Source organism: Grus americana, chromosome 6, assembly GCF_028858705.1.
Source record: "Grus americana isolate bGruAme1 chromosome 6, bGruAme1.mat, whole genome shotgun sequence".
Lineage (NCBI taxonomy): Eukaryota > Metazoa > Chordata > Aves > Gruiformes > Gruidae > Grus > Grus americana.
In genome coordinates, this window is record NC_072857.1 from 27,389,468 (window position 1) to 27,413,256 (window position 23,789).

At 41.3% G+C, this 23,789-nt stretch overlaps 2 protein-coding genes across 12 annotated transcripts in view; one reads left to right on the top strand and one right to left on the bottom strand.

Moving 5' to 3' along the window:
- PPP1R1C (protein phosphatase 1 regulatory inhibitor subunit 1C) overlaps nt 1-4,479 on the top strand; it is a 54,422-nt gene extending 49,943 nt beyond the window's left edge. The window contains 1 exon segment of the mRNA XM_054830623.1: nt 2,650-4,479. Coding sequence (XP_054686598.1) covers nt 2,650-2,738 — 89 coding nt within the window. The 3' untranslated portion in view covers nt 2,739-4,479.
- A 6,489-nt stretch (nt 4,480-10,968) lies between these two features.
- The window catches only part of PDE1A (phosphodiesterase 1A), a 163,346-nt gene continuing 150,525 nt past the window's right edge, over nt 10,969-23,789 (bottom strand). For 7 of the 11 annotated variants that reach the window (XM_054829572.1, XM_054829573.1, XM_054829576.1 and 4 more), the window contains 3 exons: nt 22,305-22,580; nt 14,461-14,577; nt 10,969-14,144 (listed from right to left, as the gene is read on the bottom strand). In XM_054829572.1, the coding sequence (XP_054685547.1) occupies nt 14,504-14,577; nt 22,305-22,580 (350 nt within the window). In that variant the 3' untranslated portion in view covers nt 10,969-14,144; nt 14,461-14,503. The remainder of the gene's footprint in view (nt 14,145-14,460; nt 14,578-22,304; nt 22,581-23,789) is intronic. The other 4 variants (XM_054829582.1, XM_054829577.1, XM_054829581.1 and 1 more) reach the window with 1 other exon arrangement.

A 23,789-nucleotide genomic window follows, 5' to 3' on the forward strand; every position in this document is an offset into this window, starting at 1 on the left:
CTAGATGCTACGATTGCTATCATTTAACTCAGTATTTTTATTACCCCAGACTTTTTTTTTTGCACTGTAAAAGTCTGGCACTTTGTGCATGAAATATAGCTTTTCGAGAAAGTCACCAGCCTTTTCTGTCACGCATGTTCATATGTTACTGACAGGAGTTTCATTACCTGTATGTTGATTCACGCTAAATTATTTTGTTGTGTAGCTGAGCATCCTCTTTCATAATGCCACACACCTGATGCTGTCAGAACATCTTGAGGCTTATGAATAATGACATCGAGTCTTGTGCACTTACTGATGAGTGCAGGAAACCCTGTGAGTCTTTACTTCCAGCTGACACTGTGGTATTAAACGACTGGCAGAGGTGAAGGCAGGCTGTAGAACAAAGGTTATGAAAAATCATTAAATAAAATAGATAGTTGCCTGCTACGTGAAAATCAATGGGTAAAGCTCATTGATGTGATCTCTCTCCATTTCCTGCAGTTTTCACATAGACTATTGCAATTAAACCACATAGCCAAAAGTCTTCACTTCTGCAAAAAATACCATTCCATGAAGCTTCATCATACCAACTGTATATCACATGCCTTCTTTTCTGTCCATAACTTTCCCTTGTTCGTCTTTGAAAATTTCCCTAAAGAATGATGCATTCTGGCTGCTAGCAATTCCTGTCTGAGGTACCGAATGGTGGCTGTTAGCTGGGTACTGGGAACGTGCAAGAAATGGCTCTGTAAGTCCAGAGGTAAACAACAGGAGACTAATTTGCCTTACAAACACAGTATCATTTTGAAATGAATGTCCATTAACGTATAGTTCGGTGAAATCAGATTTAAAGTGTTTGTCTTACTAAAGGGCATTGCTAAAGGGGCCAGCTTGGTGGTAGCTGAGCACCCTAAGTGTTTCTTCATGTATCACAGTTACTTAATTGGAAATGGTGTGATTATTGCAGGGCACACTTACAAGTGCTGTGGCTTGGGAGCATTAATTTATTTGCTTGTTTTACATCTGAACAACAGTTTCCCAGGGAACCAAGTACTGTCGTTTGTATGGGAAAAAAAAGAGAGAGAGGAGCCCAGAGCTCAGCACTCCTGTTGTACCACCCGTTGCAAGATCCTTTTTTCAGCTATTTGTAACTTTGTTGAACTGGAATAACTTATGTTGACTTTTTTTTTAAAGTCATGTATTTGGAAAAAACTATCCCATATTTTGGAGTGGTGTGGACATGAACAGTGAAGTGTAGGAACCTCCAGGTTAAGCGACGCTGGGGCCATGACTCTTGGACATACACCATTAATTCCTCTCACTCACAATTTGAGGTAATCTGGATCTTACCCTGTATGCCATAAGGGTGCACCCCTTTTTGAAAATGGTGGCTCTGCAAGTGCTATGACAGTGAGGTGTTGGATTATCCAGCTGCGGGTATCTCGAGCGGCTGGGGTGCAATTTCCCCTCAACAAACAGAGGCGCTGGGGCATGAGGGAAGCTTTTTTCCCCTGACAATTAGAAACGGTGAGTAGAACTATCTGTAACGAAACCAAAAATGGTTCCATGTAACGGCAGTAATAACACCAGAAAACCTAATTGAGGCTTACATTTTGTTGAAATCATGCATTTTTGACTAACAGTTATGTTCCCACTATGACTGTTTTAGTAAAAAACTAGGACACCTGGAAACTAATCTTGTGCATTTGGTGTTTAGATTTTTTGAAAATAACAGCCCTTCATCTCTGGTGTCTCCTCTCTGTCATCTTTTTAGCTGGTTTTGCCTCCTTTTTTAGCTTGAACTCTTCTATCACACCAAGGCGGAGCTGAGAAGACGGGATTAGGCCCAGTCATTGCGGCCTGCTTGCTCATACTGGACATGGCACGGGGAAAATAACTTTGCAATTGGATTAATTTCCACAGAGCCTACTTCACTTAAACCAGCCAGCAGCAGGAACTTCACAACTTTCCTTAGACCTAAACTTCCAAATATCCCCTGATAGGTATTTACCCTTTTCATCCAGCCCCACGTGGTATTTGGAAGCCAACGGACTGTATTTTCCATGTGAGAAATGACCCGATCTTGTGAGGGGTTCAGCGCCGGCAGTTCCCTCTCTGTCGGGCGCAATGCTCTCTTCGCATCAGGATGGCTCTGCGGGTCGGGGCAGACCACGGCGGGGTACGCTGGAGAACACCTCCGGTGCACACGGGAAGCCGCGATTGGGGAGGGGGGGGCACTGGGTCTGTGCGAGTGACCGCCTTCAGCAGATCAGTCCAGAAAGAGCCCCAAGTTGAAATTCTGGCAGGACAATTCCCATGTCTGCTGTCCGAGCCTTGAGAGCTTTTAACTTGCTCGAGATGGGCAACACTAACCTGATCAAGGATTAACGAGGGAAAAAGAGATGCAAATACCGTTCTGTTCTACAAGGCGTCTTTCAGCAGTTTTTTCTAACAAAAGGTGGTAAATTTCCTAGGAGGCTGTAGTCAGAGAATATTTCTGTTGGAAATACCTTTAGCATTGATTGAACTAAGAAGTTTCTGGAAAAAAGAGTCAGTATGGGCATTAAAAAACTTGCCATTAGTTGGGTTATCTATTTGTTTCTTCCTTCAGGAAAAAAATGTCTGATGTGAGCTGACACGACTTAAACATGACTTCTATATTTTCAGGGATTAAGCATCTGAAGAGTCAGAGTGACTCAGCGTTTCCAGAGGAAGAAGAGGGAGTCAGTGAAAGGGAAGAGGAGTGGGGCCATTAAACAGCGCGGAGCTGCCTGGAGCCCCGTCACAGAGAGTAACTGAACTGCGCAGCCGTGCGTGCGTCAGGCCATTCGCCACCGCTTGTGTCCCCGCACCGCAGCGCTCGGCGTGCCGGCGGCGCCGGGGCTCCCCGGGGAGCGCCCTTGGCTGGGTTTTACAGCCACCTGCAAATGTGTTCTGTGATCCTTATACCCGAAGATAAACCTGTTATTTTAAAGTCATTTTTTGTTCATTTTCTATGACTTAGAATCGTAATTTGTGAACGTGTTAGTGACCTGACATCAGTACTGCCAGAGCTTAACTACTGTGTGAGCTGTACTCTAAGGCCTGTTGTAAATAAAACTGATTTAAAAGCTACAAAATAAATAATATGTTCATTTAGACAAGATTGTATATTGTACAGTGGGTTCGTCTAGCGTGCAGAGAAATGTTCATATAAACTGATCCTTTCAGTTAAGGGCAGCTTTTACCAGTATTGTTAGAGTTACTCGCAGTAATGCAGATAGAAACAAAGTAAGCAGAGGTGACTCTTAGTCTAAAGAAGGACGCAAAGACGCTCTTCCCCGTGTTCCCTGGATATGCGATGCTTAAAGTACTTCTTTTGCTTGTCGTCTGAGGCTGCCTAGTCACATCAGCCAAAATGATTTGGTTTTACACAAGACCATTGTTGTCTGGAGGCATCAGGAAAAGTTTCGATGTGGGACTCAGGGGAAACAGAGGAGCGTGTGAGACCCGTGAGCAGGGTCCCACGCACCAGCTGAGCCGCGGGAAATGCCGAGGCTCACCTCCGTCACCTGCAGCGAGCGCAGGGTACAGCCTTCTCTGAGAAAGAGGGCCAGACTACTCTGCCCTCGTCGCAGTTTCAGCCGGTCAATGCTGGCGTAGCAAGCTGCGGTGATTTAGCATGTGTCTGAGCCCCAGAGCTTTGGTTTGAAGCTTGGCATGGTTCGCACCAACATTTTCATTTGTTAGACCATGCAAAATACGGCATGACGTGAAATAATGTGCAGAAGGAAAACCATGTTTCTTCAAAGTCACACTTGATAGATCATTTTGGTTTTTACCAATGGCCAATTTTTAAACCAATTCACTGTTGTTTCATATTAACTGTTTGCCTTTGATACAAAGTTTTACTCTCAGTTTAACTGTCCACTGCTTTAAGTCTCTTTTAAAGGGCTGAGCTAGCAAAAAAAAAAAAAAAAAAAAGATTAAGTGTATGACAACACAGAGCCTTCTGTCTATGCCTTGGTGATTTCACTCTCAATCCGAGGTCTTCCACGAAGACCTGCTGAGAACAGGATCTGTCAACAAGTGTTTCTTTGTATTTGGGAGCCATCTTTTTGCTCTCCATCGGTATCTCTGTGTCTGTCCTCTTTGTTGCCATTTTCTGCAGAAACGCTGCAAGCAGGATCCATGACTCCAGCTCAGCATGGGTATGCAAGAAGGACTAAAAGAAAGACCCTTCAGTTGTACAGAAGCAGCTACAGGACTTTTGGGACTGAGGGCTTTTTAACGTCGCAAACAACAAAAAGAAGGAAGTGACCCTTCAGAAACCATCTGAATGGACCAAAGTTAAGACTGGAACGGTAGCAAGAAGAGCTGGGCTCTGGTCCCAGCTTTGCTACAGCTTTGCTTTTGCACAGCGCTGGGCTCTTCACATAGTCGCTCGTTACCACAGTACTCCCAGTTGTAAAACAGTCATCGGTGTTTAACCTCGCACCATCTATCTGTATTGCTAGCTAATAAAGTGCTTTTGATATTAATGGCTTTGCTGGTTATTAGTACCCACAGGCTTCCGATGGGGTCTGTCTAGAACTTATGAGCAAATGAAAAAAGATGTGCGTGATTTATAATATTTGATACCAAGACAAGGTATCGAACACTTTGGAATCTCAGTATTTCAAAGGGAACACAAAACACCTGATAAGAGCTTGGAGAATTTATCACTGGACACCTTGTTTCAGGATGAGTGTTGGACTTGAGGATGATTACACTTAATAAATAGTAGGAAAATATAATTAAAAAAAAAAGATTTAGTTTGAAGTGGATCTGAGCGTCAGGATTGTTACTGCAGCAACGAGAGGACAACAGTTCTGTTTTACAGCTGTGATCTGGATGAAGCATCAAGGTCCGATAAGAGGCTCAGAGAGCCACGGCAGTATTTAGACACATCTCTAAATCCAGGTCTTATCATCTCCCCATCTCTAAATATTCCAGCTGTGTTTTATCATTTTAAAAGCCTGTTTCTTTCTCTCTTTCTTGACCCAAGGTTATGCAAGCGGTGTGTCTGCGTACAGGAATAGTCTCCTCCTTTCTGGCAATGGGATAGGACTTGTTGCAGAGATTTTACTGTGGATCTATCCTGACGCCATTTGCTGGTGGGACGGACCTCATCTGAAGAACAAAGTCAGGATGCACATTTTTTTTTATACATCAGCCATTTTTAGCTTAAAAAGATAAGCTAACCCTGCTTGTCTGATCTTCCACTTGTGAGGCATACAGTAAGTGAAGCTGTAAGGAAAGAATCAATAAAACAACAGAGCCCAGAAAAAAAAAGAGCTTGTCATGAAGCAGAGCTGAAACACTGCAGTGGATTGTCAGTGACCCCCCTGCCAGAAATATCTGGGTGTGGGGAAATCAGAAAGGAAGGTCAGGAAAAGCAGTCTGCTTACTAAACTAGGTCTTTTCTGGGTTTTGGTGCAGCCTCTGACATTTAAAACCAGCAGCCTTAGATAGAGAGCCTCTCATATGCTTCGGCGTGTGATTGGAAGCTCTGGTTAGCTCACAGCATGGTGAGCTCCACATAGGTGCACTCAAATGATGTAGATCTCTTTGAGGGAGTCAGTGGTTAATCATTATTGCCCAAAGTGTTTATGTCACCAAAAGTATGGATTAAAACAAACAAACAAAAAAAAAATCCATTAATATCATCTTTTATTGGTTTAGTGTAAACGAATGAATGAGAAAGTAGACAAAAAGTTAGTGGACGCCAAAGTGTCTCAAAGAAAGTGTCAATACGAAAACACCTTAAAGGAAAAGTGTGATGCCATGTCCCTGTTTGAGCTGTCTCCTCTCACAATACCTGCTCCTGCTGGGGAGTCTTACAGATTTGGTAGGAGCAGGATTTTTAGAGATTTTCCACAAACAGGCTGATGGAAAAAGAAAAAGAAAAAAAAAAATACGCAGGCAAATAACAAACATAGTTCTTTCTTAATGAGCAGCTCTAATTTGTGCCTTTCCCTCCCCCCCCCCCCCCCCATGCTGAAATCAACAGCCTTTCCATGCTGTGGTATGTTTGCCGTTGTTCTGGCTTCCAAGGTATTGCAGGAAATGTTATTTCAGAATTGAAAGGAAGCTGTCTCCTCGGACTGGTCTCAGTCTTGTCCCAGTATCCCTTAACTCATTAATGTACAGTGGTTTAAAGGCGTTTTGTTATTGCATTTTTACAGCCTTGTTTCTTTTTCTTATGCTATACTTGTTATTCCATGACAGGTTCTTCCCTTCAGAGAGATTTATTGAGACATTGTGCTAATAAGTTATTTGGAAAAATTCCATGGTTTGACTTACAGGACGGTATATGTTGTTTATTCTCCAGGTGCAAGACCAGATAATACTTAAATAGACACAGAGTAAGAGCCAAGATTTAAAAGTCCTTTCTAAAGCATAATTTCCACTGAAGTCAGAGGAATTTTGCCTGAGATTGGCCACAGGTTTTGGCCAACAGTATATTCTCCTTTGGGGAAATATGATGTGCAGTCTACAGGAAAGCTTCTCTTATCCTTCTGGCAATTTAATTACTGAATTTCTTGCGGTTTTTTTTTTAAGATTGCCAAAAATGCTGTTGAAATCTTCAAAGACTACCCCACTGCCTTCTCGCAATGTCATTATTTCTCCCCACTAATGTAAACTAAAAAAAAAAATCACCATTAGTTCTTGCACCGCTGGTGTCACTGAACCAAAACTGTCACATCCATCCCTACCGTGCCGGCTCCGAGGCGCGGCTGCAGGCAGAGCTCCTGCTGCCTGCGCTTGGGCCGGGGACTCCCACGGCGCCCAGGCTCCAGGCCAGTCAGTCCGGAGGGGACTTCCAGGCCGGCTGCGCTTCCTCTAACAGGCTACAATACCGAGGACCAGGTCGCTGGTGGCTTTTGCTCTTTAAAAAAACATATTTATTGTATTCGGCAAGGCAAACTGTTGGGAGGCTGTCCAAGCTCTCTCCAGAGCTGGTCTGGGTAGGCTGCAGTGCTGCGAGTGGTTGGGGAGGGACCTAAGCGGGGCTCCTGCAGGCTGCGGTGCTGCTTTTGTCCCAGCCGGGCAGCTGGCACCGTACAATGAAACGTCCCTGGCTCAGCGCAGGGTTCCCCTCATTGTCTTTCTCTTACAGATTGAGACACAGCGTTTTCGATGAGGGACCTTATTCCTGCAGTACCTAAGGCGTCATCTGTCCCCTAACCCTGGGGTTACAACGTGAGGGCATATTTAAAACATGCTGTCCCTAAAGGTCACCTTTCTTCCTCTCCTGTGGCACCCATGTTGGTGCTCAGGCCCACAGCTGTTCTCTTTTTCTTTTTTCCTTTTTTTCCTCTTTTTTTTTTTCTTTGCCAGTTCAGTGCAATGGTGAGCTGCAGTAAGAGTTTCAGTTGTTCTGCTGGTTCCTGACATGTGCGATTACATTTGACCTTTTCACGCAGAGCATGATGCCGGGCAACAAAGCGGATGCTAAATGCCTCCTAGGCTTTGCTGTACTCTCTCCTTTATCCTCCAGTGAGGAGAGTAGCACTTTTTGGGCAAATCTCAAGCAAGATATCTGTGTACCCTCTACTAAACCTGAGGCCGCCTGGTAAGCAGCTACTAATCTCCAGTTGCAGCAAAGGTGGCTGATGGAGTTTCTACTACTTCAATATCTATATTTCTGCTATAGATTTTTTTGGTTTGTTTTGTTTATTAAAGAATCTGGGCTTTTTAGGGCAGAAAAAATATTTTGTACTACTGCTAGGCCAAACATACTTCATTTCAATTTTGTAATGATTCATTTGCTTAGTATATACTGACCCTTAGTGGTAAGCTGAGATTCCAATTGCATTGCCAAGTTTCTAAATTTTGCTTTTCTCTTTGGCCCAACTGTTCAGAAAATGGCAGGAATATTTGCTGCACATCAGGATAGTCTATCTATGTAAAAAGCCCACATTGTCTTCAACAGACATAACAGGCGTATTAAAATAATGATGACAGGTGTTATTAGCTCTTCTGAAGGGAGGGCTGTGGGAAGCGGGAGTGTCGAAAGGTTATTCCAAAATGCAAAACAAAAATGTTGGCATTGAGAAGCAATACTCTCCACATAATGAGAAACAAATAAGAACTCAGTATCTGGCACTAACGAACACCTCAAGCGAACTGCGGAACGAGTATTAATTAGGTTTCCAAAATAGCATCTTTCTGAAAAGCAGCTGAGGTGTAATATTGCTCCTTATTAATCAAAGCGATGGGACAATGTGAACTCTGCAAAAAATAAATGGTTTGCAGATGGCTGTGTGCATCTTTAATAATGACAGAAGAACACAAGTTACAGCTTTAAATGCCAGAGAGCCTTTCTGCATCTTCTCCTTTTCAGAGAGCGATATTTGCAGTTTTCAAGGCAGTGAGGAAAGTGAGTTGGTTTCTTATTACATTTTCCCTGCAGCATAAATTCTGTTGATGTGCTTCCCTAATCATGCTAATTATACTGCCATATGTTGCTCTCATCTTTCTTTTTCTCTCCTAATGGGACATAGATTCTCTCTTTTGAATATGTCATTTGTTTATTACATTTATCAAGGGTTTTAACATTATATGGGACTTTTAATTGCTTTTTAAACACTCAACGGATTGAATATTAAAAACAGACATGAAGGTCAATTATAAATAATATTTAAATTGCTCATGCCATTTTTATCCTCTAATTTACTGGAAATATCAACTCTGTAGCCCTGCTCCTGTACCAACTATTTACTTGAGAACACACGTATGTCCCCTAGAACTACTCTGGCTGCAGTCGCAGTTCAGCCCTACCCCAAACCACCTTGTGACTTACAGAACAGGGGTCCTTCTCGGACAGGAATACTAAAATAAAGATGCATTGTGCATCATATTACAATGCTCGACACAAATACGCTGCCATTCATTCCAGTTGTGAACTACCAGAGTACGCTAAACAATAAAGGTGAATGTTCATTTCTGACTGGTAAGAAAAATACAGCTCGCTCTCAAAGGAGAGAGGTCTCAAAGAAAAGGAAGCACAATTTCAATAAAGAATTTAAGATGGCTTAAAGTTGAGCAGTGCTTTGTACACACACATTAGCCCCTCAGAGTACCCTCCACTGCAGAAAACAATCAGTAAACCAGCTGAATACAGAGAAAGAAAGAGACAACCAATTACTATCCAATTATCAAATTGATTCCTGGTATAAAGACACTGGCTCTCTTGGCTTTCATAGAATTGCACCATAGGTGAATTTGACCCACTGGTTCATCGAATTTGGATGAAGATAATCATATCGGGCTTTATACAAATAAAATACTTTAATGGTATTTGATGTTTGTTCATGGTATTATGATCCAAGTCCCAAAGTCTTACTCTAATGAAAGTCCTTCTTGCAGGTTCAGGAGTGTTGCTTGTAAGAGCATCAGCATTAGACCCTATGTGACGATGAGATAGCTTTATAACTACAGTCCAGAGTGAAAACCACATCTATTCTGCTTAACTGTGTTCCAGCTCCAGGCCCAGATTGTACCTACCATTTTGATTTTGACCACCCTATTTACAGATAATTTTATATTACTTCAGGTTTGTAACAGAGATCTATCTGGGATATTACAAATGCATAAAACTCATCATTTTTAAGTTCATATATTATGCAATTTGTCCAGAAAGCATATTTGGTTAAGATATTATCTATCCAAACTCAGCCAATGGAAAGTTCTCCAACAGTTCTCACAAAAGGGCTATAAGCAAAGGACTCGCCTAAGCACAAGGGAAGTATTTTGCAGCAAAGTTCAGCCCAAACCAGTTAAAATCCCAGGTTTTATAAGAGATTTTTCACATTCATAACTCTGATTATGACTTGCTGCTTTGTTCCCAAGGGACTACTTACACATTTATAGTTTGATAAAACTTCTGAATGTTTGTTTGCCCTGGGACATGGAAAAGGGGTCTCTGGAGACCCATCAAATAATTAAATGACCAGGAAAGTAAAATTATCCCAGGGAAGCAGGCTAAATGTTTGCATGTTGTGTTTGACAGAGGACACTTTATTTTCCTCGTAGTATTAAACATCATTTCCACTCATTTTTCCATACCAGTTTTCAAGGATGTGGTTTTTGAAAGAATTATTTAAAAGTGGATGGAGTCCCCTCTCAGACAAACCTTTGTCTGTTAAACTATTGTAAATTTAAATCTCTCTCAGTTGCTGTTGAAGAATGTTAGTCGTACTTACATTTTGTTCTTTCTCATGTAATAACTGTATAGTCTGTTAAAAATATACGTTCAGACACTTACCAGTGGGGATCTTGATTTATTTGTTAATTTGAAGTTATTTTGGTCATAGTAGTGGCTTGTTTGATTTTTGGCATATACACAACAGAAGAAGGTCCTCTGTGCATGTGGTTGGGATAGCATCTGGGAAAAAGGCACTGCAAAGAATGTGATATAAAGTAGTCATCTTGATTTATATCCATCATGTACCTCATTAGGATTTGATACACGTCTAGGTAAATGGGATTCTTTCCATTCATTTCCAGTCTGAGTAGGAAGGGGCCCTGTTTACTCCCTGCTCCACTGAACTTGGCTGATTAAATTTATACCATGCCACGGAGGTGCCTCTGAAAGTCAAACCCTTCCTGAAGAGCTGTTGCTAATATGAACAGTCCTAGTGATTCCATCAATACCAACCCACGGTAAGAATTTCGGGGGGTAAAAAATGTTCTATTACTTATTGTTTTCTTCACGTGAAGGCTATTTTAGCAGTAAAGGCTAAGGCGACAAGACTCACTTAAAGAAATTGTCTTCAAGAGTGCTGTGAGGATGTGAGCCAGCTCGTATGGCAAACTGGCACGGTTATGGAAAAAGTGTGGAGTCACAAGCGGGTGAAAGGTTGGGAAACAACCATTTATGCTCTGTCACTTTTCAAAGACAATCACACAAATGAGCAAACACGCTTCAGGAAAGCACATTTGTAACTAATAGTCAGGAGCTTTACGATCCTTGCCCTCAAATCAAATTTATTTGGGAATATCATCATAGGAAATACGGACAAATACAGCAGAATAAAAACACACAGTTGTAGATTGCCCTGTTGAAAATTAAATAAAAAAATACTGGCTAGATCATAACCCATAACAATATTACATAATATATCTGTCAGATATCTCAAGATACAAAATAAAACTCTTGAGGGCTAATCTATAGCTACAGCTCCTCGGTGTGCTCAACGCAGGGGTACATGCCCATAATGCTGTGGGAGAGATGCGTATACAAACACCATTTCTTATGGCCTCATGCAGTGTTTTGGTAGCGCAGCCTTACACGTTTCAGAGATAAACTATTGTTCAGGGAGAAGCTCTCTCAGGAAGCCTTTCTGCCATCCAAACGCAAATTTCACCCAAGGTCAAAGCCTTAACCAACACGTGTTGCCTATATCAGTCTTCTCCACCAAAGAAAATTTCTCCTCCTCCAAACAACACACTAAGCTTTGGGTCATATCCAGGTAAAAACTTGCTAAGAATAAAGGAAGAAGAGCGAGCATCAGTTGGCATTAAAGAAAAACTAAGGACTCTTCTTGTATTTCAGTAACATCTACCACAGTGATTAAAACTGAATAAAAATGAGCAAATAGGATTATTTATACACAAATCACATTTCTGTATTAATGAATGAGTTCTGCAGGGAATGAGTGCCTCCTGTGAGATCAGGAGCTCCTTCTAGTTTCTGCAGTGGGAGATCCTGGTGCCGGCTATGACAACAGGACACTGAGAGCCCCACAGGATGCTCGGAGTACTCTGCAGAATCTGTTACAATTTCTGCTTGTATTTTCGGGAAAAAAATCTTGCAGAGTACATAAATCATGATGGGATAGAGACACATAAAAAAAGTCAACTATGGTAAAAGTCTGAAATTGAGAATACAATAAAAACATTAAATTCTGATTGCTTCAGACTTTTAGTCTCAGCAAATCATAAATTACATAGTTGAAGAACACTCTGTAACAAACAAATACCTAACTGGCCTTGTTTTTAAAGATATCAGTCATCTTTTGTTCTTTTCAAATTTAGTAGGAACTGCAGATGCTCAACGTATCTGAAATAAGGTCCTAAATTCTCAGATCTTAAACAAGATTTTCCACTGCCATAGCACATAGCAATTTACATTTTAAAAAAATCTGATATGACCGTTACCTTTCTTCTCTTGTCATAATGACAGTAAGAAGCCATAAGATGGTTTACAATTTATTATAAAGAAAAAAATAAAAGAAAAAAGGAGTCCAACATTCCCAAAAAGGATGCAAAGGTGCACGGAGTGGTCCAGGCTACTAATGATTTGCTCAAACACTAGCAGAGAATATATAAATCCTTAACTCTTAGCAAAAAATATCAATTGCGTTATAACATATATGATACAATGTCATTCATTAACTGCACTGTACAGAAATTTCTCCATGCTAAATACAAGCCCTGGACCAGATACACAAAACAATTTGAATGCACTTTTTACATCCTATATGCACAAACATTTCTTAAGTTAAAACTATGCACACTACTTATGCATAGCGTGTGTATGGCTTACATATTCAATGACAGGAATTCCACCTTTTGGCATGCCCTCGTCCCAGGGCTCGGAGCTCGCACTGTTCCCAGCTCAATTTCGATTCCTCCGCTGTCAGAAAAGAGACAGTCAACAGGTATGGACTTCTAAGGGTCCCTCAGTCCAGGGTGACTGTTTAACGACTCCTTGTTCAAGCGGGACAAAGTGTGCCCTTGTTGAGGTTGAGCCTGATGCCTGCTGAGCTCTGGTTAGATCCCTGAAGCAGCAGATGAATCGCACATCCGTCTCAGCCATCCGTCGGCCTCTGCATAGAGGGGAGCTCCATCGCCCCCACCAGTCCGCTTCAGAGCAGACCATGGCTGATTAAAAAGACTTTTTGGTCAGTGAGGTAATAACCACAGGGTCCAAAAAGAACTGGGAGTGCAGCGACCCGAGCCACCCGAGCGCCTACAACGCGAAGGGGAGCGTGGAGGTTTCCTGGCAGGTTCCAGCGGAGGGGAATGAGGTTGGCTGCAGCTGCGTGGGACGCCCGGGCGAGCCAGGAGGGGTCGCGTGCAGCTCGAGGGAAGCGGAGATGAAAATGGAGTCTCTTTCTGGGCACGGTTCGGGCTGGAGGGCTCATTCCAAGGCTTCTTGCAGAGGTAACTGCCTGCGTGCTCCGTTTTTGCTGCCTCTCAGAGAAAGATGGTCTGGTGTTTAATAAAACAAACACTAGCGAGGATTTTGCAGGATCCACGTTGCCACCTTTGCATTTGAGACAAACCGTGATATAAGGCCTCAGTGTCACCTTCCAGTTCTGTCTAAGAGGCAACACGATATTTTGCCGAAGTGAAGCAATTTCCATGTATTCCTGTCGCTGTCTCTTCCGCCCTACAAAACAATAAGCACCAGCTTCACGGTAGGGCTGACACCATTGCTGAGGTCTTCAAAAATACTAAAGGACTGAGAATGTTTTAATCTTTAATACTGGATGCTATTTTATTAAATTTAAAGAGATTTTTCGAATACTGATTTGTTAAACACCAGTTCTCTCCATATGGCAGCCACTGCAGTGGGGAAGAATCATCATCTACACGGGCTGGTCAGTGTAACTCTACAACTTCCCTGTACAGTCTACGTATATTTATTTCCAGATATTTTAAGAAAGCTAGCAAGTAGGACTTTTATGTTGCATGCAGCGTGGTTGCATGAACAAGTATCTATAACAACGTTTCATTTTGACTTTCCGTTTCCATTGGACGCCAGTAGCAGTGACACGTAACAGCAACCCCGGGCAGATGACAAATGTCGTCTTTTCACATGTCTCATGGTTAACTGGAAATGTCTGGTGTCAGTGGTGCAATAAAGCGAAGTCCAACTTTGGCTGAAAATATTATTTTGGCTAGTGTAAGAAAGCAGAATAGAAGAGGAAACAGCAACAACAAACACAACTGAAATCTCGCGAGTTGTTAAGTGCCTTGAGTTACCAGCTCAGGGTTTTACATTTTACACTTTTGATTGTTTTGTCCAATGACTCTCCACAGAAACAGGATGGTCCAAGAACAAGTTGACAGATAACAGCCTCTGAGAGCATGGGGTAGGTAGGAACAGCTAGAGTCCTTCTTTTCTCCTGCAACAAAGGTCAAATGAAAATCCATAAACAATAGATTTTTAATACTGCTGCTTCCAGTATTCAATACACATGAATTGAGGATGTTTTATTGCGTGATCATTTAGTCTGATATCAAGGGTTCAGAGATGTAAAACTACTGTTTTGCCCTTCTTTATACTGAATGGCTTTTAAGGGGACAGAGAAAGCGGGGTGTACGGTGTCCCCATTTCAAAATTTTGTAATAAACCCACAACTGGAATAGAACAAAGAGGATAATAACAGCACTTTCTGGTATAAACCTCTCCCCATTATAAGAAAGAAATGACAAAATTACCTGTCCTGCCTGAAATGTCAGAAGCTTTTAAGAAATAGCAAATCTAGTTCTGTATCAGTGCTTCTTTCTCAGTGGCTTTTACTGAATCTTCTGACTTCTTACAGTGTTTAGGCTCACCTGGAAGATAAACAAATGTGATTGGGAACCTGAGTGAGAAGAGCATCTGCACAGCCCTAGACAGACAGGAACGTTTTCCTCCTGACTTTTTTAAAGTCAAAATGAGGTTTCAGTAACTGCTTTCTTTAATTGCTTTCTCACCAGAGTAAGCATAAGATTGAATTAACTAATCATTACGGTTTATCCATAAAGCAAAAGATAGAATGAAAGCAATAGATCACAGCATGAAACAAAAATATGAAGACATTTAGATGAGTAAGTGTTAATAAAGTGGGTTGGGGTTTGGTTTATTTTATTGACTTACTGAAAGTCAAAATTCAACCTCTGCAGAAAGGGAGTAAGCTTCTCTCAGAGTAAGCTTAATTGGGAGTAAGCTTCTCTCAGATAATGAAGATGCCAGTGTCAAGTTCTAAGAATTCAATTAATTCAATCAGATAGGAGCAATGACACTGAGTGACACAAGCAGCTTTCAAACTAAGTGATACAACGTGAATATCAAACCGACAATCATCATGTTAAGCTGTTGCTTAAACTATTCCTTCACTAACTTTGAATGAGTACAGCTGAGGAAATTATAAACTGAGATAGTGGGCATGGGGAGAATGTAGCAAACATACAGTGTTATTTACTACTGACATAGTACCTTCTCAGTTTTAACCAGCTGATTGAATGATCACACCAGTGACAATAACGCTGAACGTAAAACGTGAAAAAGGAAAAGTGGAGAAGATGAGCTGGGAGAAGCATAGGAGTTATAAAAATAAAAATACAGGCAGGGGAAGATTTTCAAAAGCCAGAAAACAAAGGTACAAGCAGCTGAAAGGGAAAGAGGCTGATGTGTGATCTGAAAGGAAAATTGAAAGACGGCAAGTTGAAGTTGAAAAGGCGGCTCGCAGTTTAGAAAAGAGAAAGGGAAGAGAGGAAAGGGAGCTCAGGAGAATGAGAATGAGGAGAGAAGAAAAATAATATCTATGAATTTACCATGGCTCCACTGTAAAGAAGTAAGAATTGCTACTGATTTTACCCTTGTTTCATTGCCATGAATGGTGGCAGAGTGGGTGCTGCCCACTCTGTAACGCGGCCCCCAGCAGATGGGCCACATACCCCCAAGCAGCATTCTTCACTGTCCCCCGTAGGTTACATACATTTAGTGGAGGAGGAATATAGACAACCAGTTCTCCAAAGGCTTTTAAAGTCTCAGAATTGGACTAACATGAATTAGAACAAGAACGTTTCCAGATCCTTCAGCCTGCAGTTGTTTTTGGAGGGATTTAGCAAAACTTTTATTATTAACCATAAATACAAACAAAGTCAAATCTATTGATCTAAATATTTAAATTTCATAATTGACGTGGAGTGCTTAGTAGAGTTTTAGGAATGGGATAGGAGTGGTTTGCAGAGGCCTTAAAACAAAAATTTTGTATGTTTAATTTTCATAAAACCTAAACATTACCTTCTAAACCATACATCACTTTCTTCCTGTCGATGCATCTGTTTTTTAATGTGATAAACTCTCCCTGTGAAAGGTTGCTAATGGCTGTTATCCTATAATCCCTACCCTTGTTATAAACATATCGTTTGCTCTTTTAATATAACCTTCCCTCCATCCTGATCCTGTGCACGAACATGGATGCCTTCCCTTAGTACCAGGCTCCCGATCTACTGTTGCTGTTTAGCCATGCAGCGCGCACAAGGAACGCCAACGCACCGGGCACCACGGCGACGTGCGCCCGCTTTGCGTGGATGCAAAGGGTCCCACGCTCGGCTGAGCACCACAGGGCCACCGCGGCACTGAACGGTCACTAGCGTTTGCATGGCACGGATGATTACTTGATGGCACTTGCATTACCATAAATCAAACTGGCACGTTGTTGATGTGGATCCATCCGCTGCCATTTAACCTGGTTATCCTCCAGAAGCATTCAGTTGCTGACTGCTGATGATGTTGAATGCTTTGTACAACTTGATGTGACTGGGTAGTCCTCTACTGTCATACAGAGTAAAGTTACTGATAATCTGTTTTATCACAGATTTATTATCTCCTTTACATTTTGATATTAAGGATTAATGTGGCTATCATCATGAGCAAAAAGTTAAGAGTATGCCAATTAGCATTTATAAATCATTGAAACGTGGAGTTAATTAAACATAAGCAGTTTTTAAAATTAATGTTCTAATTAATAAATCACTCGGGAGAAAAGGAAAATCATCACTTAAAAAAAAAATCACCTTATAATAGTTCCACTTAATCTTGTAACATTCAATTAAACGAAAGTGAGATGATGGAAAGGACAAAGGTATTGTGGAGAAAACCAACACTCAGGCACAACTGGAGTTCTTGTAATAGCAACCCGCCGGTTGTCCCTTCGCGCTGACCCGGACACAGGGCAGAGCTACTCCCGATAATAAAATGTGATACTCTACAAGAACTACTCCTAGAAAGAGATGTGATACAAGAAGAGAAAAATAGTGCCTTTTTTCTCTTTTTAACGTGGAACCCCCTCATCATAGTACATCCAAACACTCAGTGACAGTTCCCAAGAATGCAGACAGGTCATCTTCCCGTGTTCCCCATCTCTGTTATAATTCAATCCCTTACTCACAGAAAACCGAACTGAGTTTTCTGCTTTTTATAAAGGACAGAACAACAACAGCAAACATGAAACTTCAATCTGAATAACTATGTTGCTTTTCTTCTTACTTTCTACCTCATTCTCCCAGCCCCAACAGCTGCAGGTGCTCATTTCTCTGCCCTGGGAGGCAGCAAGCGCTCTGGACATTGCTTTAGCCTTCTACCCCCATCCTCAGTATAGAAAGTACAGAGGTAGAAAAATCTAGCATGGAGAGTGCTAATGGAGTCCTGATAGATGTATAGTGCTTCTCTGAATATTCAAATAACTAATTTGGGAAGCAGGGAAAAATTTAAGGTCATGCATATGCTACATTCTGCTTGCTTGAAGTGACATTCCATTGGAAGTATCTGACCTTGGTTAAACGAGTCCTGTTTGGAACCGCTGGCCATCAGCAGAGGTGCAGAAGTGAAAAGTGGGGGTGCTAACCATGCTATATCTCCCTTCTGTGCCGAGTGCTTCTGCCTCACACACAACACACTCACTCTTGACCATCTTGAACATCGCTTACAGAGAAAAAGGAGGGGGGAATGAGAAAACAGAGACTGCTGTGCTATTTGTAGTTAGGAGGCTTCTACACACACTGCAGCAATGGAAACTCTTGCAAAAACACTAGTGTTAAGTATCTACATTTAGGCAACCTCAGTGACAGTTTAAGGCATTTTCCTCCATTTAGAATGATATTAAATCATTGCACCACTGTGAAAGAGAAATGTGAAACATTTTAGCCTGAGTTTTCCCTTTGGTATCTGTCCTGGTTTCAGCTGAGATACAGTTAATTTTCTTTTTAGTAGCTGGTATAGTGCTGGGTTTTGGATTTAGTATGAGAATAATGTTGTAACACACTGATGTTTTAGTTGCTGCCAGGTAGTTGTAGTGTCTAGACCCAGTCAAGGACTTTCCAGCTTCCCACGCCCTGCCAGGTGCACGAGAAGCTGGGAGAGCACAGCCAGGGCAGCTGACCCAGCCTGGCCAAAGGGATATTACCTAACATATAACATTGTGCTCCGGATATAACTGGGGAAGCTAGCCGGGAGGTGGGATTGCTGCTGAGAAATGGACTGGGCATTGGGCTCATTTTTTTTCTGCATGTGGTGAGCAATTGCATTTGTGCATCACTTGTTTCATTATTATTAATATTAATAATAATATTGTTATTATCATTAATATTACTATGATTATCCTTTGTTATTCTATTAAATTCTCTTTGTCTCAACCCACAAGTGTTTTTCCGTTCTCCTCCCCATTCCCTTGCAGAGAAAGGGGTAAGCGAGCAGCTGCGCGGTGCTTAGTTACCCGCTGGGGTTGAACCACAACAGTACTGAATATTGCAGACTATTCCAATACTAAATGCCTGCATCGTCTTTCTTTTCAGTTACCTTCAACAGGGTGGCACAATCTCTGCAGGGGTACTTAGAGCTGCTGCTGAAACCCAGTGATAATCAATTTTGTCTCAAAGAGCCAGGACCTAAGTCTCACCACGTGTTCGTAGAAAGTCTGTGGCCGCAGCCCCTGCGCATTACAGGGATATAAACACCTGCAGTATACTTGTTTAATTGGCAGGCACAGAAAAAGCCCACCATGTATGTCATTTATTTATATGATCTATGACACCTGCCTGCCGATGGGAAGTGGTGAATTCCTTGGTTTGCTTTGCTCATGCGCACAGCTTTTGCTTTACTCATTAAACTGTCTTTATGTCAACCCATGAGTTTTCTCACTTTCACTCTTCCAATTCTCTCCCCTATCCTGACGGGGGGGTGGGGGGAGCGAGCGAGTGGCTGCGTGGCGCTCAGCTGCCAGCTGGGGTAAAACCACGACAAGAGTGTAAAAACTAAACACTTAGCAGAACAATTTCGAAGAGAGCAACAGGCTTGAGCTGGCTCCAACCCATGTGTGCCCTACTGGTGACACCCAGTGTCGGGACGGTGAGCATATTCAAGAGACAAGTAACGGGAATCATGTTGGCATTGTGGTTGAGCTGTGTACGGCAATTGCTCTATTTTGCTAAGCGTAACTTACATTTGCAGTGTGCTTTCAGTATATTTTGTATCACTGCTAAATCCAAAATCTCATGGAACATCACCTATCTTCAAAAAGGTAAATCTGATATTAAACATTACACCCTTCACACGTGGAATATCTAAAAGAACCTGGTCAGAGAGTATTGGACTCTGACATTAATATGTTACAGAAACCAGGCAAAACATTCATGGAGCTCTCCATTTTCCTGTGTATTTATCTATGTTGGAAAATGAACACGAATAATCACTGAAGGAGACGGATGAGAATAAATTCAACATACCACAGAGAACAGAAGTTTCACATAAAACGACAACTAAAAATGCCTTCAAATATCAGATGCCTTTAAAAATAACACCTAACTGATACCCTTACTCTATGCATAGTAACATTCTGCTAAAAAATTGTGACCGTGTAAATCAGAAATCCAGCTTCATCTTGTGATTTTCTGACTTAAGAGACTATGAATTACTTATGAGGGGATCCATGAAAGGTTCATGAGACTAAAAGAAATGCAAACTTACTTTCTGTAGGCTTAAGTTGGCTGACCAGGGATGCACAATTCCACTGGAAAAAAATTTAAGGATTCACACATCTAAATAGGTGAAAAGTCACTATTCTAGAATGCAAGATCCAAAGAATTGGGAACACACAAATTATCTGAATTTCCCGTAACAGCATCAAGAACTGATGACTACAGTTGTTCACAAATCATGAGATGAACAGTTTTCAAACTAATTTGAAGACCTGTTCAGAACAGAATTTTACAATGGCTGGGCATGTGTTCGATCAATGGCATGAGCTGTAGCCTCTACGTTTTACACTCTCACCAGCAGAAAAAGGCACAGCTTGAGGTAAAGGAGTGTTTGGAGAAAAATCTTTTCAGTTCCATTCATTTCCAAAGATCTTTATACAGCAGTTTAAGTTTTTCAGGCACAGGTGTTTAGTTTCAGTAGAGAAACCCACATTTCTATACCAAAACTTGCCGTGGCAATCAGCAGCAACTGAGATGTGTGCTGCAAAAGCTACAGTGGCTCAGGTGTCATCGCTCAGCCTCTGGAGTTGCCTTAAAAATAATTTGCTGCTTCTATTACTGTGTGATTAATCACTTAATGCAGTTAATACCTCCTGCTCTATCTCCCCTTTCTCCATAGCTTGTTACTAGTCCATGGTTTAAGTACCACTGCTTCTTTAGTGATGCAAGATCTGAGCAATGTCCTCATATGACCTCTGGCTTTTAGTTCAAGACCCTACCAATACTACTTATTTCCACAAAATAACTAAATCAATCCCTTATTTCTATGTCATTATTTATCTGAACTCTTTTTGAATATTGCCATCTCTAGTGAAGGAACATCCTTGGATTGGTGGAATTCGTGTTATTAGATTTTTTTTTACCATCTTCAAGAAAAAAATAGCTTCTAGATCATGTTTGCCTTTGGACATACACTATTACAAACTCAATCACTTCTTACTCTTTTCATACCTTTTGCAGTTTGAAGTGTTAAAATACAAGGCATCCTGTAGAAAATTTCCTGCCTTAGAAAAAGAATAAGATTAGCTTTCTCTAACATAAGATACCTCTGTTCTCATGGGAAAGGTGGAATGTAAAGATTCACAAGGCAACAGAGGGCAATAACTGCACGCCGAGTCGTACCTCACTTCTCAAACAGCATTTCTGTTGGTCAGCCATCTAAAGACCCCCAAGGACAGCTACACCACAACTGCCTTCAACATAGTTTGAAAGATAAAAGATACAGCTTTTCTTACTGTGTTCCTCATCCAGGAGATGGGAAACTTTTCTAAGGCACTTAAATTTCAACTTGGGCTTTAATACAAAAGTTGGTGCAAAAAAATACATGTCAAAAGACAAAAATGTCAATTATTAGACAACTTCAAATGCTGTGAAATTAATTTTAGTGTAAATATTTTGATTGAGGACCCTAAATTAACCATCTGTTATTTCTGATGGAAAAAACCTGCCAACAATAAAAGCACGGAGCGCTGGAATGCGGAACCCTAGTATAAGTGGGAGTTCTCCATAAAAAGCATTTCTGAGAAATATGCCAAGTCATATACTTATGTCTAAGCTAAGCCTTACAAGTACTTCAGTGTTGCTGCTCAGACAGTGCCATACTTCTGGCATAATATTGCAAGGCTCACTGTCATAAAAGCATTAATGAGTTTAGCATTTTAATTAGAAGTGAGGAAAAGAAGTGTCATTATAGACCTTGATTATTCTGATTACCCTAATACCTCAAAGCTTATTCCAACAATAAGCAAATTCAGACCATATGAAAATAAAATGAAAATGCACAGTGTCTTTCTCTTACTTTGATAACATCTATTTCTATTGCTTGGGCATCTTGCCCTTAGTACTGTCTTACAATCACCAGACACTAAAGCGCAGTCAGCTTGTGATAAAATACTTACATTCTAAAAAAATATTCTGACATTACAGGGATTTTCTGGCTGCTCCACTTGTCCTGCAAACTATAGTCTTATTAGAGAATGACACAGTCCCATGCCTGCTACAGTTAGCAAATTCCATCTACTTTAAGTTAACTCTAAAATTCACATTTACTACAAAGGATGTGGTTTACAAAATAATAGTCGTATTAGGTGCCTAAACTAAGGAGGGTGCATTTTAATAGCATAAGAATAATTATCTATTCAAAGAGAAAATGTTAGTTAGTTCTGTTTTGAAAGTTTACCTCATTCTCCAATAACAAACTGTTATTTAATTGCAAATATGCATCTTATATTGCTGTAGAATCATTCTTCTAGCGCAACTAAAGGTCTTGGTATTTTATCTAAAAAAAATTTCTACTACCAAATAGCTAATATCAATAAGATGATATTTGTTTATACCAAACAGCTTTTATTTGATGGTTTTAGGACACTACTCTTTCTACACATGCCTGAAGAAACTTTCTTACGCTGGTGGTTTGTACAACAACTTATTTGGATATTTTACGTTACTGTCGATGTTTGACAGAGAGATACCACACACTGCTGCAGCTTCGCCCTGGACAGCTTCATTAGATTGACTGGTGCTCTGTGATGAAGTATTACCATTCTGTGGGTCTGTATTCTGTGTTTCTTGCTGGGCATCGGTGAGATCTTTCTGGTTCGGATCAGAGTTAGTGCATTTTTCTGAGTTGGATTCATCACTCAGAGGAGTGTCGAAAGAGACTACTTGTAGGACGATGGATCTGGGAGGACAGGTTGTACCATCGCTTCCCTGACTACTCTCATTTTGTATCCTTGTTGTCTCTTCCTGTAACTGTGCATCTGTGGAATTTCTGCTTTGGTCTTTTTCCTGTTCACCAACATTTTTCACAAGTTCTTCTACAAAGAGGGAACAAAATATGTGAATTAGATATGAAGGATATGCCACAATTGTTTGATTTCAGAGTAGTGACTGATAGAGCTGCACATGGGAACACTGTGAACATCGACCTTCTGCATGAGGACATCTGCACTCGTGTGTTTAATACGGGTCAGATTCTGCTCCCGATTACACTATTGCAACTGAACCATAGCGGTCTGCTTTCTGGTTTGATCTCTAATTTGTACCTCTTTCTTTTGGCCATAGTACAGAACAAGGAGCAGCATCAGACACATTGTAAGCTGAAGGATGGGAGCAGGAGGAGCCCACGCTGCAGGCACGCCCCCCAGCAGTGGTGTTTACCACCACAGGACTAGCAGGAGCAGAGCTCATCAGTTCTGCAACAGAGAAAGGGCATGGAGGGGAGCACCTTGCTGGGGATGGGGGAGGCATCAGAACTGAAGGGAAGCCCTGAAGGAAGTTGGCCTATCGGCCTGGAAAAGTCCAAAATGGCAGCTAATACAGAGCTTCAGCTGGAACAAGTTACAGAGGGCTACACACATGCAGTCCAGTACTGCTGCCGTTATGGCTAGCGCACATATAGAATGGGAAGGACGAAATATGGCGGAAATTGTGCTTCAGGGGACAGCAGCTACGGGAAATAATAATGTTTGTGGAAGGCTCTATTCCTTGCTCTACTGCAGACACCTGGAGAACAGTACAAATGAAATGGCCCAGCGTGAAAGGTGACAGAACAGAGCCGCACAGAGAGGTGGTACCAGGAGAAACTAGAAGATGAACAGAGAATGGAAAACTTGTGATGGAGGGTGAAAAGTCTGATAAAAAAATAATTGTACCATCTTCGTAGAGGGCCTATTTCTCTTGCTATTTGAATCTCTGTTTCATAAATTCAGATTTTAGAATCCGTATACTAATATAGAAGATACAAAACACTATCGATTTAAAAAGAGACCATTGCAGTTTGAACAACACCTCCACGAGACGGCTGCATGATATTGCATAAATTTCTAACTTGGCTGTGCTCACTGTGTTAAGGAAGGAAGCCAAGCACTGAGATATTTATTGAGTTCAACTGGCAAGCTCCCAGAAACTCTGGTTGTGAGTGACCAGTCCGAATCCAGACCAAAAGTGAACGCATAGGACAACTGAAAAATAGCAAAGTCTGTAATTTCATTTCTACCACAGTCAGCATTTGGCATTTTTGTCAC